This window comes from Schistocerca americana, chromosome 2 (assembly GCF_021461395.2).
Source record: "Schistocerca americana isolate TAMUIC-IGC-003095 chromosome 2, iqSchAmer2.1, whole genome shotgun sequence".
In the NCBI taxonomy this organism is placed as follows: Eukaryota; Metazoa; Arthropoda; class Insecta; order Orthoptera; family Acrididae; genus Schistocerca; species Schistocerca americana.
Genome location: NC_060120.1, coordinates 715,763,845 through 715,778,967, shown reverse-complemented (window position 1 = coordinate 715,778,967; position 15,123 = coordinate 715,763,845). Strand labels below are relative to the sequence as shown.

At 42.9% G+C, this 15,123-nt stretch overlaps 1 protein-coding gene across 1 annotated transcript in view; it reads left to right on the top strand.

Annotated features, from left to right (window-relative positions):
* The window catches only part of LOC124595178 (aquaporin-11), a 244,824-nt gene that overhangs the window by 114,719 nt on the left and 114,982 nt on the right, over window positions 1–15,123 (top strand). Inside the window, exon 2 of the mRNA XM_047133791.1 lies at window positions 11,364–11,554. Within this exon, the coding sequence (XP_046989747.1) occupies window positions 11,364–11,554 (191 nt within the window). The remainder of the gene's footprint in view (window positions 1–11,363; window positions 11,555–15,123) is intronic.

Here is a 15,123-nt window from a genome sequence, read left to right as displayed (position 1 = left end):
TCCGAAAAATTAAAAAACTGTTCCAAGATGCAACATGGCCATGTACCTAGGAGCAAATATTCTGTTTAAATTTAAAACTTTTACAGTTGACAAAATAGTGTCAGTATTTAACTGTCTATGTGTTCCAATATTCCTCGTCCGCAGCTCGTGGTCGTGCGGTAGCGTTCTCGCTTCCCACGCCCTGGTTCCCGGGTTCGATTCCCGGCGGGGTAAGGGATTTTCTCTGCCTCGTGATGACTGGGTGTTGTGTGATGTCCTTAGGTTAGTTAGGTTTAAGTAGTTCTAAGTTCTGGGGGACTGATGACCATAGATGTTAAGTCCCATAGTGCTCAGAGCCATTTGAACCATTTGAACCAATATTCCTCTATTACACATCAATAATCAGTAAGTGAAATCAAGTTAAGGAGAAGTTCTGTCACAGACCAATTACAAGATAAATACATTTTGAAATAGAAGCTACTGTTAACTAACACAAACTTCCATTTTCGATGTAGGGGACATTGTTAAGACATTAAAGTAATGCTATACATGGTGAATCACCTGAAACTTACACCGCAAATATTGCAGAAATGAAAAGTGCTATTGATGTGCGGTTTTCACAGAATGGATTGGTAGTCAAGGGCTCGTGTTGTTAGGCAATCAAAAAATCAGAAAATCCTTAGAAAGTATATTTTTTGTACAAACATACACTTTTTAAATGGAGAAAGGTCTATTGACATTAACAGACTACTAGTAGAGTAAGTTAGAATGTCAGTGGTGTTTGTTTCAGAGATCTAATGTGAGTCGTTTACGAGATATCGCGTTTTGAAAAGTTTCCACGCTGACAGTTGTTTGTGCCTTTTAACCTGTGTAGTTGCTAGGTACGATGTTTTATGTTTGTTTATAGTGAGCATGTGTGTTCCATGAGTGCACTGCGACTTGCTTATCAGTTATTGTGTGACGGTCCAAGCAGTAGGCCGTGAGTGAACGATGGGATTTATCAATGCATAAAAAGCAGACATGGTCGTGATGTATGGAGAATGGAGGGACAATGCAGTTCGTTTTTGTATGGTGTATGCGGCAAGATATCCCAATAGAGGTCAACCATCTCGGCAATCATTCGGCAACCTATTCATCCAGACACCTGAAAGTGGTAGTGTAAAACTTGGACAACGTAACAGAAGGAACCAAAAGAGGGGGAAATTGAAGTTCTTGGTGCTATTGCATGTTGATAACTGCCGTTTTCTTGGATGCATTGCACATCAAGAGGTTGTGGTTCGGTCAGAACACGAGTGTAAATTCAGGCCTACAAACGCGTCGTCTACCTCAGTAATAATTGGTCACTTAAGCACTGAAAATCAGCTGCGGACAGAGCTTCTCTTGTTCAAGCCACATCTGACGGCAACCGCTTCCCACATTGCTCCGCGTTACATGACCAGCACTTCAGTACTTGTGGAGTGACCTGCCTGTATGCCTATCGCCTTTAACCGAGCTGCAGCCGATGTAGCAACACGGTAGCGCCAAGTGACTGCGTCACTAGCCACGTAATTTTAGTCGCACTGTAGGTATCACACTCTCCCCTTCTCATTTCACAAAGAGACCGTCACCTGAACTTAGTTGGAAAAAAGTTCAATATCACTGCTGGCAAACAGCCCAGGAAGTATATAGCTGCCTCAGGAGTTACAGTTTCCAGACAAACTTCGCATCAGAGGCTCAGAGTCGATCTATACGCTACCCGTTCGGTAATGTGTGACCTGCTCACTGCACTGCAGAGATGGGCCCAGGACTCAGTGACATCGAGAGTTAGTCATGAGCGAGATGAGGAGAATGATCTTCACAGGTGAATCCCGATTTTATTTGCAGAATGATCCTCGGTGCACATTCGCATGAGGGCTCGGTTCGGTTTGCAAAGATTTTTTTTTTCTAGGTGGTGGGAGGGAGGGGACGGGGGGGGGGGGGGGGGATGCCAATCCTGTACCTTGCTGTGGCAGTCTTAGAGTAGCCAGCACAATCCATTAGTATCATGGAAAGAGACCAGTTTGGTATCTGTGATATCCTGGTGTGTGTGTGTGTGGGGGGGGGGGGGGGGGGCAGGGGGAGGCCACCTTATTGAATGGATGCACGCAGCTTTACGTTTTTGAGCAATATAGATTATGTCTAAACGTAGTACATTATGTGGGTTAGGTTAGTGTTTTTTAACGTCCCGTCGACAACGAGCTCATTAGAAACGGAGCGCAAGCTCGGGGTTAGGGAAGGATGGGGAAGGAAATCGGCCGTGCCCTTTCAAAGGAACCATCCCGGCTACATTATGTGGGACTGCTCCCACTTTTCACGTGTACAGCTGGTAAAGACTTAACCTTGATCGACAGTAACGAACGTTTACATCGAACGTCAATGACGGATTAATTTCTCATAGCTGAAGATATCCAGGACTGGTCTGGGAGTATACCTGTCTTAATTCTACAGACCATATCTGGCGTCAGTTGGGAAGACGAACTGCATCCAGTCAGCCGTCACTACATTCTCTACAAGAGAATGTGCGTTTTTCAAAGAAAGCATCCCGTCAATTAACTTATGTGATCTAGGGAAACTGTGTAAGACTTAAATCTGAACGACATGATGTGGATTTGAACCGTCGTCGTCCCGAATAAAAGCCCAATGGAAGGATCACTTCGCTGGTAGTACGTCCCTTATTCTGTATTTCAAAGAACGTCGCTCAATTAAAGATGCAACAAAAGATGAATCCTAAGTACGTTTCACAACTCCTAAATGTTTGAAGAACGTCATTCCTAACCAACAAACAACTGCTGAGTAGACAAATTCTTTACTAGTTTCGACTTATTTGTGAACAAAACATGCAAACTAACGTTATCCGGAAGGTTGTTTAGAAAAGTTCTCGAAGTTTTTATACATGTTAGGACAATTTAAGATGATCTTTTTATGTCTCGATAGTAAAGAGTATATCTTTACAATAGCTTTTTAGTGGATAATAATTGCGTTCTTGCAGGTACTGACATTGTATCTTTGGTTTTATTCATTGAGTAGTAGTACCTACGAGGTAAGCATTCAGATGCGTAGAACTGAATTTTTCGCGCTGAAACCAATTTCCTGCGAAAGTACGTGACTTCAGAGTATTTACATCAAAGAGTAAGTACTACTCCTTTCACATATTTCGATTTTCATTCATTGCGGCTACACTTACTCAAAATCGCTCTTACTAACAAATAAATTCGCAAAAACGGTTTTAATAGGTGTAATATAAGAGTTTCGATCTTAGCGCAAAATCGCGTTATGCGAAACTGCACGTGACATTGGCCGTTTGATGTTGGCGAAATGTGAAGGACTCTATGCTGATTACATAGATATTCCTACCTATAGCTATATTTTTGTAGATCACTCTATGCTGATTACATAGATATTCCTACCTATAGCTATATTTTTGTAGATCGGTATGTGCGACTGCGTGTCACTTCTTGAAAAACAATAAACTTTTCTCAGAGTAGCACTTCAAACCAACGACCTCAATTATTTGCTGGAAATATTCCAATCTCCGTCTTCCTCTACAGTTTTTACCCTCTACCGCTCCCTCTTGTGCCATGGAAGTTATTCGTGATGCCTTAACAGATGTCCTGCTATCTTGACTCTTCTTCCTGTCAGTGTTTTCCCTACATTCTTTTCCTTGCCGATTACCCAGAGAACCTCCTCATTCGTTGACTTATCACTCTACCTAATCTTCAACACTCTTCTGTAGCACCACATCTCAAATGCTTCGATTCTCTTCTTTTCCGTTTTCCCACAGTCCATATTTCACTACCACAAAATGCTGTGCTCCAAACGTATATTCTCAGAAATTTCTTCCACAATCTAAGGCCTGTGTTTCTGCTCCTGGGTAAGCCTTTCAATCCAGTACCTGATCATGACGTAATCTGAGTGAAATCCTCCCGTATCTACCGTCATTTTCCAAGTATATCTCCTCCTCTTCTGATTCTTGAACGGAGTGTTCGCTATTAGTAACTGAGATTTATTGGAGAACTCAATTAATCTTTGTCCTCTCTCATTCCTAGCACCAAGCCCATATTTTCCTCCAACCCTTTCATTGACTTCTTCCCCTACAACCGCATTCCAATCCCCTTGACTATTAGGATTTTCATCTCGCTTTATGTACTGAATTACCCGTTCAATATCCTCATATACTTTGTCTCTCTCTTCATCTTCGACCTGCGACGTCGGCATGTATGTCTGAACTAGCGTTGTCGATGTTGGTTTACTGTCTATTCTCATGAGAATAACCCTGTCACTGAACTGATCACAGCACTCACTGTCTGCCCTACCTTCCCATTCATAACGAGTCCTTTTCCTGTTGTACCATTTTCTGCTGCTGTTGATATTAACCTTCACACATCTGACCAAAAATCCTTGTGTTCTTCCATTTACTTCACTGACCCTCACTATATCCAGACTGAATCTGAATCACTATCATTATCAGATTTTCTAGCTTCCCGACCACGCTCATACTTTCCACGCCTTGACTCGCAGAATGTTATCATTTGCTTGATCATTCAATCTTTTTCCCGTAGTCACCTCTCCGTTAGCAGTCCCCTCCCACAGGTCCGACTGGGGAACTAGTCCGGAATCTTTTGCCAATAGGAAGAACATCATGACGCTTTCTCGATTTCAGGCCTCATGTCGTAAGGAAACACATCATGTGTCTTTAATGCAGTGATTTCTATTGCCTTCTGTATCCTCATTCCGTTGGTCATTGCTGATTCTTTCTCCTTCAGGGGCAGTTTCTCATACTAAGCGCAAAAGAGTACCCTGAACCTCCGTTCGCTCCTCCACCGTTGGCTGAATAAGGTTGACTTCTTATACGGGAAGTTTTCGGTCGCCATTGCTGATGATTTTTATTCAAAATTTAGGCAGTAGTGGAGTTCGAACCCGGTACCGAGGTCGTTTTGATTTCTAATTAGAAACGCTACCCCTAGATCACTGGGCGCGTACTGTGTTGTCAGTCATGACTACACATGTGCGACAACAGAGATCTTGTAGTACATCGTAGAGAGTGTACCACTTCGCTGACAAGCATGTGTTACTGTTAGGGATAGCTATGTGTCGTTCAGGAAGTGACTTCCCAATTTTATTTTACTTTATTGAAACGTGTATCTTCTGTTTTTCTAAACCTACACTTCGGGCACCATGTATAGTAAAATTCTTGTGGTTTCAATTTCTGTCTCATGTGAGGATATGAGGAAGTGTTGAAAAGTACTTTTGTATGAAAATTCTTAAAGCTTTTTGAATAAAACAGTCATTATTAACATTTTGCATCTTTATTCTTCATGTCTACGTATTTATTTCTCAATATAGTCACCTGGGTAAGAAGATATTTCTTCCCATTGGAGACCAGTTAGTTGATACCGTCAGTACAGAATGTTTGACTTTGTTGACAGGGAGAGAACCTCATCTCCTCGAAGTTGACCATTAAGTTTCGGAAACAGATGAAAATCGGATGGCATCAAGTCGATACTGTACGGAGAATATTCAATGACAGTGAATTCAAGGCTTCGGTTGGTTGCAGATGTCACAACCCTCGCGCGTAGTCTGGCATTGCCATTCTGCAGGAGAGGGTCCGCCATGTGTGGATAAACTCTTCGAATTCGAATCTCGCTTACAGTACGCTGTTTTTCACGCACTGGCATAGTTACGTTACACAACCGCCATGTTACATGTAACAATTTAGAGCCCTCAAGCGGATTGTAACTTGAATCATCGAAATGGGAAATTCGACAGAGTAATGCGCATGACATGTAGCAGCTCAACCGATATTGAAAACAGAATAAAAAATTTGGAGGTATTACTTTTCAGCACGCCCTCATGCATACACTGAGTGTAACTTGTGTAAGTGCAGATGTTTCTACTGCTGTGTGAGGATAGCGTACTAAAGGACATTACATCAGTTTTACGTCATTTTCAAACCATGGCCATTACAAGTTGTATGTTCTTAGATTGGTTACTACCTCGAAGTACATGTGGCAAGAGCAAGACGTTAATGTTTATTTACCTCTGGGCAGCAGGTCAGGTGTTATAATGTGGACGCGTGGTCGCAAAACGAATGTTCAAGTGTGTGTGAAATCCTAAGGGACCAAACTACTGAGATCATCGGTCCATAGACTTACACACAACTTAAACTAACTTACGCTAAGAACAACAACACACGCCCATGCCCGAGGGAGGACTCGAACCTCCGGCGGGAGGGCCGAGGAATTCGTGACATGGCGCCTCAAAGCGCGCGGCACTCCGCACGACGGACGTAAAACGGCTAGACTACACTGAAAGGAGTAATCCATTTAGTGGTGCAGTATGATCATGCAGGAAACATTGGGTCACAAAATTCGAGTTGTGTTTGTGGGAAGACTGTTCGTCAGAGAAAAAAAAGAATCAAAAAACTGATGTGCATGTGTATATTAAGGCACCACACACAAAAGTATCTGCACTTCCACCCCGTATGCTCTACTGGCCACTTTATAGTGAATTACGAAGCATTCTTTGTATCCATATTAGTTATTTTCTGTTCTATTCCATTCGCATATTGAATTGTGGAAAAATAATGTGGTCTTCTTGTTTTTCTTCTTGTATCTGCTTTCCCGACCCCAGTCGCCGGCTTCTTCTGTTCTGATTTTCCTCAACGTTCATACTCCTTGGTTCCATTGCCTCCTCCACATCATTTTGTCAGCTGTGTTGTTGGCGTTCCCTTTTCTACCGTTGGGATGGTATCCTTCGTAGTATGCTGCTTGGTGCCCTGTCTCCATTTATCTATTCACGTGACCAAACCACGTCAGCTGTTTTTGTTAGATGTCATTACAGATATCCCTATCCATCTTCGGCCTTTGTCGGATTACGTCATTTCTTATCCCATTCATCCTTGTACAGTTTTAGCTTCGTCTTAAGTATTCCATCTCAGTTTTTCTAACGTTCCAGACTTCTGCTCCGTACAAAACTATATTCTGGATTACAGTCTTATACATTCTCTTCTTCATTGTTCTTCTTATCTTTTTGTTCCACAGGACAGAGTTCATTGCCTCTGTTACAGTTCATTCCTTATTAATCCGTAAGTGATTTCATCATTACTTATGTCCAGTTTATTAAATAATGTCCCAAAATAATTTGCCTTTTCCATCACCAACCTCCAGATTTTTACCGTTCCAACGGCCAAGTATTCACACTTCCTCATTTTCATCTTCAGAGCAGCTTTATTGTGTTCACCTTTAAGTTTTCTTATCATATAGCTCAGATCATCTGAATCTTCTGCTAGAACAATCTGGTCATCTGCAGAATACAAGCTGAATATCTTCCTGTTCTCTACTGTCACTCTCATAAACTGGCGTTTTCCATGCCAATCTGCAGGACTGCTCCTAATTCCATCTTAAAGTAGGTCGATGACAGCCCAAATCCCTGCCGCAGACCCTTATTCTTATTCTTCTGTCCAGCTATTTCCTATCCTTTCTCTAACTGTGTTATTTTAATATATCTTCATAATAGCCTTTGGCAATCTTTGATCAAAGTCTATGTCTTTCAACTTTTCTGACAGTTTGTTGGTGAGTTCATTATTACATGTTCACTCTAGGTCAGTCAGTGCAACATGCGTCTCCAGTCCAAGTTTTCTGCATTTTTCACACATTAGTTTCAATGTGAAGACGCTGTCGATTACCGCCCTTCTTGCTCAGAATACTGCTGGCTCTCCTTGCTGCTTGTGACTTCTTTCTTTCTCTACCATATCTTTCACTATCCTCAAATATATTTTTCCAACGCAAGGGATCACTGCCAATCCCCTATAATTATTTGGCTCCTTACGTGACCCTTTCTATGCATTAGTCTTATGTAACATGTCTCCCATGCCGATAGAATAACTTCTCCACTTAATACTCTTTCAAACAACCTCGTTAGCATCTCCAATAATTTCGGTGAACCAAATTTCATCAGCTCTGGATATATTGACCATATCTGGCGCCTTATTGATCTTACAACTCTTACAGCCCGTTGAAGAACTTTTACATCAACAAGTCCTCCTGTTGCGTATTCACCACACATCCGTGTGAAAGTTCAAGCAGATTTAAAGGGAATAAATCGTTAAAATAAGTTGTTCATTTACCATGACTATTATTATTATTATTTGAATTATCACTAGTTGGTACTCACACTGACTTGACTGTTCTCCATGCCTCAACACTAGGGGGACTACCAATCATCCTCTCTACATATTCACGCCTATCCTTTTTAACACTTCTCTCTTTACTTCTCTGTTTACTGTCCTGTATCTATCTCTAATTTGGTAGTCATTCACATTCAGGAACATCTAATAAGCTTCTTTTTTCCCTTGAAATCATCTCTGCTATTTCTACATCACGCCAAAGTGGTTTCATCTCTTCTCACATTTTCCAAGGTTGTCGTTCGCAGATATGGCGTTGTCTGTATGTTCATATCTCTCTTCTACAGTTTTCTCGGCACTCACCAATTTGTTTTCCAGATGTTGTTGGTGTAAGTATTTAACCATCTTTCCTTAAACTGTCAGTGTTATACCTGATGTCCGGCTGGTCAGCATATTGCGATCTCTTCTGTTCGCCAATATTCCTGCAAGTATAAGGGGTATAAATTTAACACTCCATTCAGTGATGTTCACTTCCAAGTGTAGAGGCATTTTCGAAAAGGCTACGCTTGTAAACTGTTTGCGTGCCCCCATGGTTAAAGTATACCATGCATGGCAAAATGGCGCTATCCAAAACCGGAGCAAACGCAACTGTGGTGCACCACAGGCCATAGATGGCAGGGGTGAACGACGGCTACAGATATGTGTACGGATGAATAGATATGCAACTACTGAGCAACTGACCGCCCAGATGAACCAAGAGGCTAACGACAGTGATTTTTCAACGACCATTAAGAGAATGTTGCTGCGTCTGGGCCTTAGCAGTAGGCACCTGGTTCGTGCACCCATGCTGACAGCTGTTCGTCTGCGACGAAGGTAATTGGATTTCACTGAGTGGCGACAGGTGGCCTCTGCATATGAATCACTTTTTGTGCTCCATAGGACGTATGGCAGTTGGCCTGTATGGCGTAAAACGTCTGCGAGCACCCTAAACCAGCAGGGAGCTATCTGGTCTGGGGGATGTTTTCGTGACATTCCCCGGGTTATCTCGTCTTTTTGGAAAGGCACAGTGGATCAACACCAGCACGCATCTATCATAACGGACCATGTCCACTCCTACATGAAGTTTGTGTTTCCTCGCTGCGATGGCATCTACCAGCAGGACACTGTAACGTGTCTCGCAGCTCGCAGTGTACGTGCGTGGTTCTAAGAGCACCAGAACGACTTTACAGTACACTCCTGGCCACCAAACTCCCCGTATTTAAACTCAATCGAGAATCTATGGGACTACCCCGAGCGGTCTGTTCGCGCTGTAGTTTCTGAACCGAAAAAGCCAGAGCAGCTGGTCATGGCACTGGAGTTGACGTGGTTCCACATCCCTCTCGGTACCTTCTGGAACCTAACTGACTCTCTTCCTGCAAGACTGGCAGTGCAAATGGTTCTTATGCAGGTTTTTGACGGATGGTCACTTTAGTATGGTTTGACAATGTATTAACATATATTAACACCCGTATCTGTTTACGCTACTAATTATGAGAGGCCGTGCATATAAATTTTGTGTCACTGAGCTTAGCACTCCATGGGCTACTTACGATGGTTGGTCTTTAAACCGGCTCTGATTATTTCTCTTGCTCTGTAGTCCTAAAGTTCTGTGTGGGATATGTGCTCACATTTTCTACTGTACTTGCACTGTAGTTGAACAGGTCACACCAATATCCAAGAAATGTAGTACGAGTAGTCCACTAAATTGTAGGGCCATATCATTAAAGTCAATATGCAGAAGGATTTTGGAACATGTATTGTGATCGAACATTATGGATTACCTCCAAGAGAACGGTCTACTGACACACAGTCAATACGGATTTAGAAAACACAACTAGCTCTTTACTCGCATGAAGTGTTGAGTGCTATTGACAAGGTATTTCAAATTGATTGCGTATTTCTGGATTTCCGGAAGGCTTTTGACGCTGTACCACACACGCGGCTTATAGTGAAATTGCATGCTTGTGGAATATGGTCTCAGTTATGTGACTGAATTCGTGATTTCCTGTCACAGAGGTCACAGTTTGTAGTAATTGACGGAAAGTTATCGAGTAAAACAGAAGCAATTTCTGGCGTTCCCCAAGGTACTGTTATAGGTCCTTTGCTGTTACTTATCTATATAAACGATTTGGGAGACAATCTGAGTAGCCGTCTTAGGTTGCTTGCAGATGACGCTGTCGTTTATCGCCCAGTAAAGTCATCAGAAGATCAAAGCAAACTGCAAAACGATTTAGAAAATTTGTCTGTATGGTGCGATAATTGGCAATTGACCCTACATAACGAAAAATGTGAGGTCATCCACATGAGTGCTAAAGGAAACTTCGGTTACACGATAAATCAGTCAAATTTAAAGGCCGTAAATTCAACTAAAAGCCGGCCGGGGTGGCCGAGTGGTTCTAGGCGCTTCAGTCTGGAACCGCGCGACCGCTACGGTCGCAGGTTCGAATCCTGCCTCGGGCATGGATGTGTGTGATGTCCTTAGGTTTGTTAGTTTTAATTAGTTCTAAGTTCTAGGTGACTGATGACCTCAGAAGTTAAGTCCCATAGTGCTCAGAGCCATTTGAACCATTTTCAACTAAAAACCTAGGAATTACAAATGCGAACAACTGAAATTGGAAGGAACATATAGAAAATGTTGTGCGGAATGCAATCCAAAGACTGCGTTTTCTTGGGAGGACACTTCCCAGAAAATGTTTCAGATCTACTAAAGAGACTGCCTATACTAAGCTTGTTGGTCCTGTTTTAGAATACTGCTGCACGGTGTAGAGTCCTTACCAGGCAGGATTGACAGAGCACATCGAAAAAGTTCAAAGAATAGCAGCACGTTTTGTATGAAATAGGGGAGAGAGTGGCATTGAAATGGTACAGATTTTGGGATGGACATCATTAAAACAAAGGCGTTATTCGTTGCGGAGGAATCGCCAACTTTCTGCTCCGAATGCCAAAATATTTTGTTGACACCGACCAACATAGGGAGAAACGATTGCCATGATAAAATAAGGAAAATCAGAGATGGTACAGAAAGATATACGTGGTCGTTCTTTCCGTGTCATATACGAGATTGCAATAATAGAGAATTGTGAAGGTGGTTCGATGAATCCTCTGCCAGGCACTTAAATGTGATTTGCAGCGTATCCATGTAGACATAGATGTAGTGTGGTAACGACGGAAAGCGCTCTCAGCAGGTGTTGTGTGTGTGCGGCAGGGAGGCGGGCGTGGCCATGGCGATCCCTGCGCTGGCGGTGTCGGTGAGCTACCTGCTGCTGACGGCGCTGCTGGCCGCCGTACTGCGCCGAGTCGTCTTCCGCCTCTTCGAGCAGCCGCTGCTCCGCCGGCTCGCGCTCGAGGCCGTCGCTGCCGCCGAGCTCTGCGGCAGCTGCTTCGAACTCATCATCGGTGCGTACTCCCTCATCTGTCTTCTTCTGGTTAGCATGAAAACTCACGATTCTTCAAAGAATCGCACTTCCACGTGTTTAACGACTTCAAACGTCTGATTACTTCACAAATGAGTTAACGTGTTAAAAGCTTTATACATGTAGTGTCTGTTCTTTGATAGGTCAGAAAGAAGAAGGACATGATCTTCCCTCAGTCCTTATAAATTAACATACAAAGAAATGACTGAAATTAGCTGCTGGTGGGCATTGTTTAAATCAATGGGAAAAACTGAAGATTTGTGCCAGACTGGGGTTCGAACCCGGGTCTCCTGGTGACTAGGCAGATGTGCTGATCACTGCCCCTTCTGGACACTGTGGCCATTGTAACCACATGGACTCTACTAGCACGCCTCCCATCAGACCCAACTTCTCAACTTATCCACACACTATTGATGTGGAACCCTTGGCCATTATCCTCATTAGTCGCAGCATTTCGCCGATTCGCGTAAGAGTTGGAGTGTGATGCAAATCTGCTCCGAAGTGATCAGTTGGTCGTTCTGCCCTTAATTATAAGTGTTGTGTCTGTCATTTCAGTGCAAATGTGCACAACGCTCGAACTCTTATGGGAACCCGCAAAGTGCCGCGATTAATGCGGATAACGCAGCATGTCACTCTCAATGGGGAGAAGTCTTCCGAAGTAAGAGTGATTTCAGGTGTGCCGCAGGCGAGTGTCGTAGGACCGTTGCTATTCACAATATACATAAATGACCTTGTGGATAACATCGGAAGTTCACTGAGGCTTTTGCAGACGATGCTGTGGTATATCGAGAGGTTGTAACAATGGAAAATTGTACTGAAATGCAGGAGGATCTGCGGCGAATTGACGCATGGTGCAGGGAATGGCAATTGAATCTCAATGTAGACAAGTGTAATGTGCTGCGAATACACAGAAAGAAAGATCCCTCATCATTTAGCTACAATATAGCAGGTCAGCAACTGGAAGCAGTTAATTCCATAAATTACCTGGGAGTAGGCATTACGAGTGATTTAAAATGGAATGATCATATAAAATTAATCGTCGGTAAAGCAGGTGCCAGACTGAGATTCATTGGAAGAATCCTAAGGAAATGCAATCCGAAAACAAAGTAAGTAAGTTACAGTACGTTTGTTCGCCCACTACTTGAATACCGCTCAGCAGTGTGGGATCCGTACCAGATAGGGTTGATAGAAGAGATAGAGAAGATCCAACGGAGAGCAGCGCGCTTCGTTACAGGATCATTTAGTAATCGCGAAAGCGTTACGGAGATGATAGATAAACTCCAGTGGAAGACTCTGCAGGAGAGACGCTCAGTAGCTCGTTACGGGCTTTTGTTAAAGTTTCGAGAACATAGCTTCACCGAGGAGTCAATTAGTATATTGCTCCCTCCTACGTATATCTCACGAAGAGACCATGAGGATAAAATCAGAGAGATTCGAGCCCACACGGAGGCATACCGTCAATATTTCTTTCCACGAACAGTTCGAGACTGGAATAGAAGGGAGAACCGATAGAGGTGCTCAAGGTACCCTCCGCCACACAGCGTCAGATGGCTTGCGGAGTATGGATGTAGATGTATGTGTAGATGCAGATAACAAGAAAAGGGCACTACATTAGCAGTTTGTGGATAATTTGAGTATTTGGGTCTGACATGAGGCGTGCCAGGATACTACATGCGGTTGTTTTGACTACTGTGTCTTGATGGCGCAGTGGTCAGCACATCTGCCTAGTGAACAGGAAACCTGGGAGTGAATCCCAGTCCAGCAAAATTTTCAACTTTCTTCACTGATTTAATCAATGCCCCTAGCAACTAATGTCACATATTTATTTTTGTCTTAAATACTTTACGTTAAAAGTGTAAACGAAAGAAAGTTTAGAAACGGTTTGAAATTGTATTTAAAGTTTATTGGAAGTCGCTACTGCTCTCTTTATGGAACACTGTATGAATATAGTCCGGGTGATTTGCGCTCCATTTTAACCAGAAACTAGTTTTGACGCATCTCGTTGTTTATGATGTGATATCTCCTGAACTGTGTGTCGTACAATCATACGAGATGTATGATAAAAGTAATGAGACTGATTTTTATCTACTAAAGCTTTTATTCTTTTCAAACAACAAGTTGTCCCCTTCAAAGTAGTTCCCTTCGGCAGATACACGCCGGTGGAGTCGTTATTCCCAGTCTTGGTAGCAGCGCTGAGAGGTTTTAACTGGTAGGGTCTTTAATATGTCGGTCACGTGCTTTTGAATGTTCTCCATTGTTCCAAAATGAGGTACTTTTAAGACTTTTTCAATTTTGGGAAAAGGAAAAAACCAGGTGAGTAGGGGGCTGCAGAATAACAGGCATACCTTTCGTAGTCAATAATTCCGTGATTGACCCCGAAAGGTATGCCTGTTATTCTGCAGCCCCCTATACACCTGGTTAATAAATCCGTGATACCCCCCACGAACCATGGCCCTTGCTGTTGGTGGGGAGGCTTGCGTGTCTCAGCGATACAGATAGCCGTACCGTAGGTGCAACCACAACGGAGGGGTATCTGTCGAGAGGCCAGACAAACGTGTGGTTCCTGAAGAGGGGCAGCAGCCTTTTCAATAGTTGCAGGGTCAACAGTCTGGATGATTGACTGATCTGGCCCTGTAACACTAACCAAAACGGCCTTGCTGTTGTGGTACTGCGAACGGCTGAAAGCAAGGGGAAACTACAGCCGTAATTTTTCCTGAGGGTATGCAGCTTTACTGTATAGTTAAATGATGATGACGTCCTCTTGGGAAATATATTCCGGAGGTAAAATAGTCCCCCATTCGGATCTCCGGGCGGGGACTACTCAGGAGGACGTTGTTATAAGGAGAAACAAATCTGGCGTTCTACGGATCAGAGCGTGGAGTGTCAGATCCCTTAATCGGCAGATAGGTTAGAAAAGTTAAAAAGGGATGGATAGGTTAAAGTTACATATAGTGGGAATTAGTGAAGTTCGGTGGCAGACAGAAGAAGACTTCTGGTCAAGTGAATACAGGGTTATAAATACAAAATCAAATAGGGGTAATTCAGAAGTAGGTTTAATAATGAATAAGAAAATAGGAATGCGGGTAAGCTACTACAAACAGCATTGTGAACGCATTATTGTGACCAAGAAAGATACGAAGCCCACTCCTACCACAGTAGTACAAGTTTATATGCCGACTAGCTCCGCAGATGACGAAGAGATTGATGAAATATATGATGAGATAAAAGAAGTTATTCAGATAGTGAAGGGAGACGAAAATTTAATAGTCATGGGTGACTGGAATTCGATAGTAGGAAAAGCGAGAGAAGGAAACGTAGTAGGTGAATACTGATTGGGGGGAAGAAATGAAAGAGGAAGCCGCCTGGTAGTATTTTACACAGAGCATAACTTGATCATAGCTAACACTTGATTCAAGAATCATGAAAGAAGGTTGTATACATGGAAGAACCCTGGAGATACTAGAAGGTATCAGATATATTATATAATGGTAAGACAGAGATTCAGCAACCAGGTTTTAAATTGTAAGACATTTCCCAGGGGCAGATGTGGAC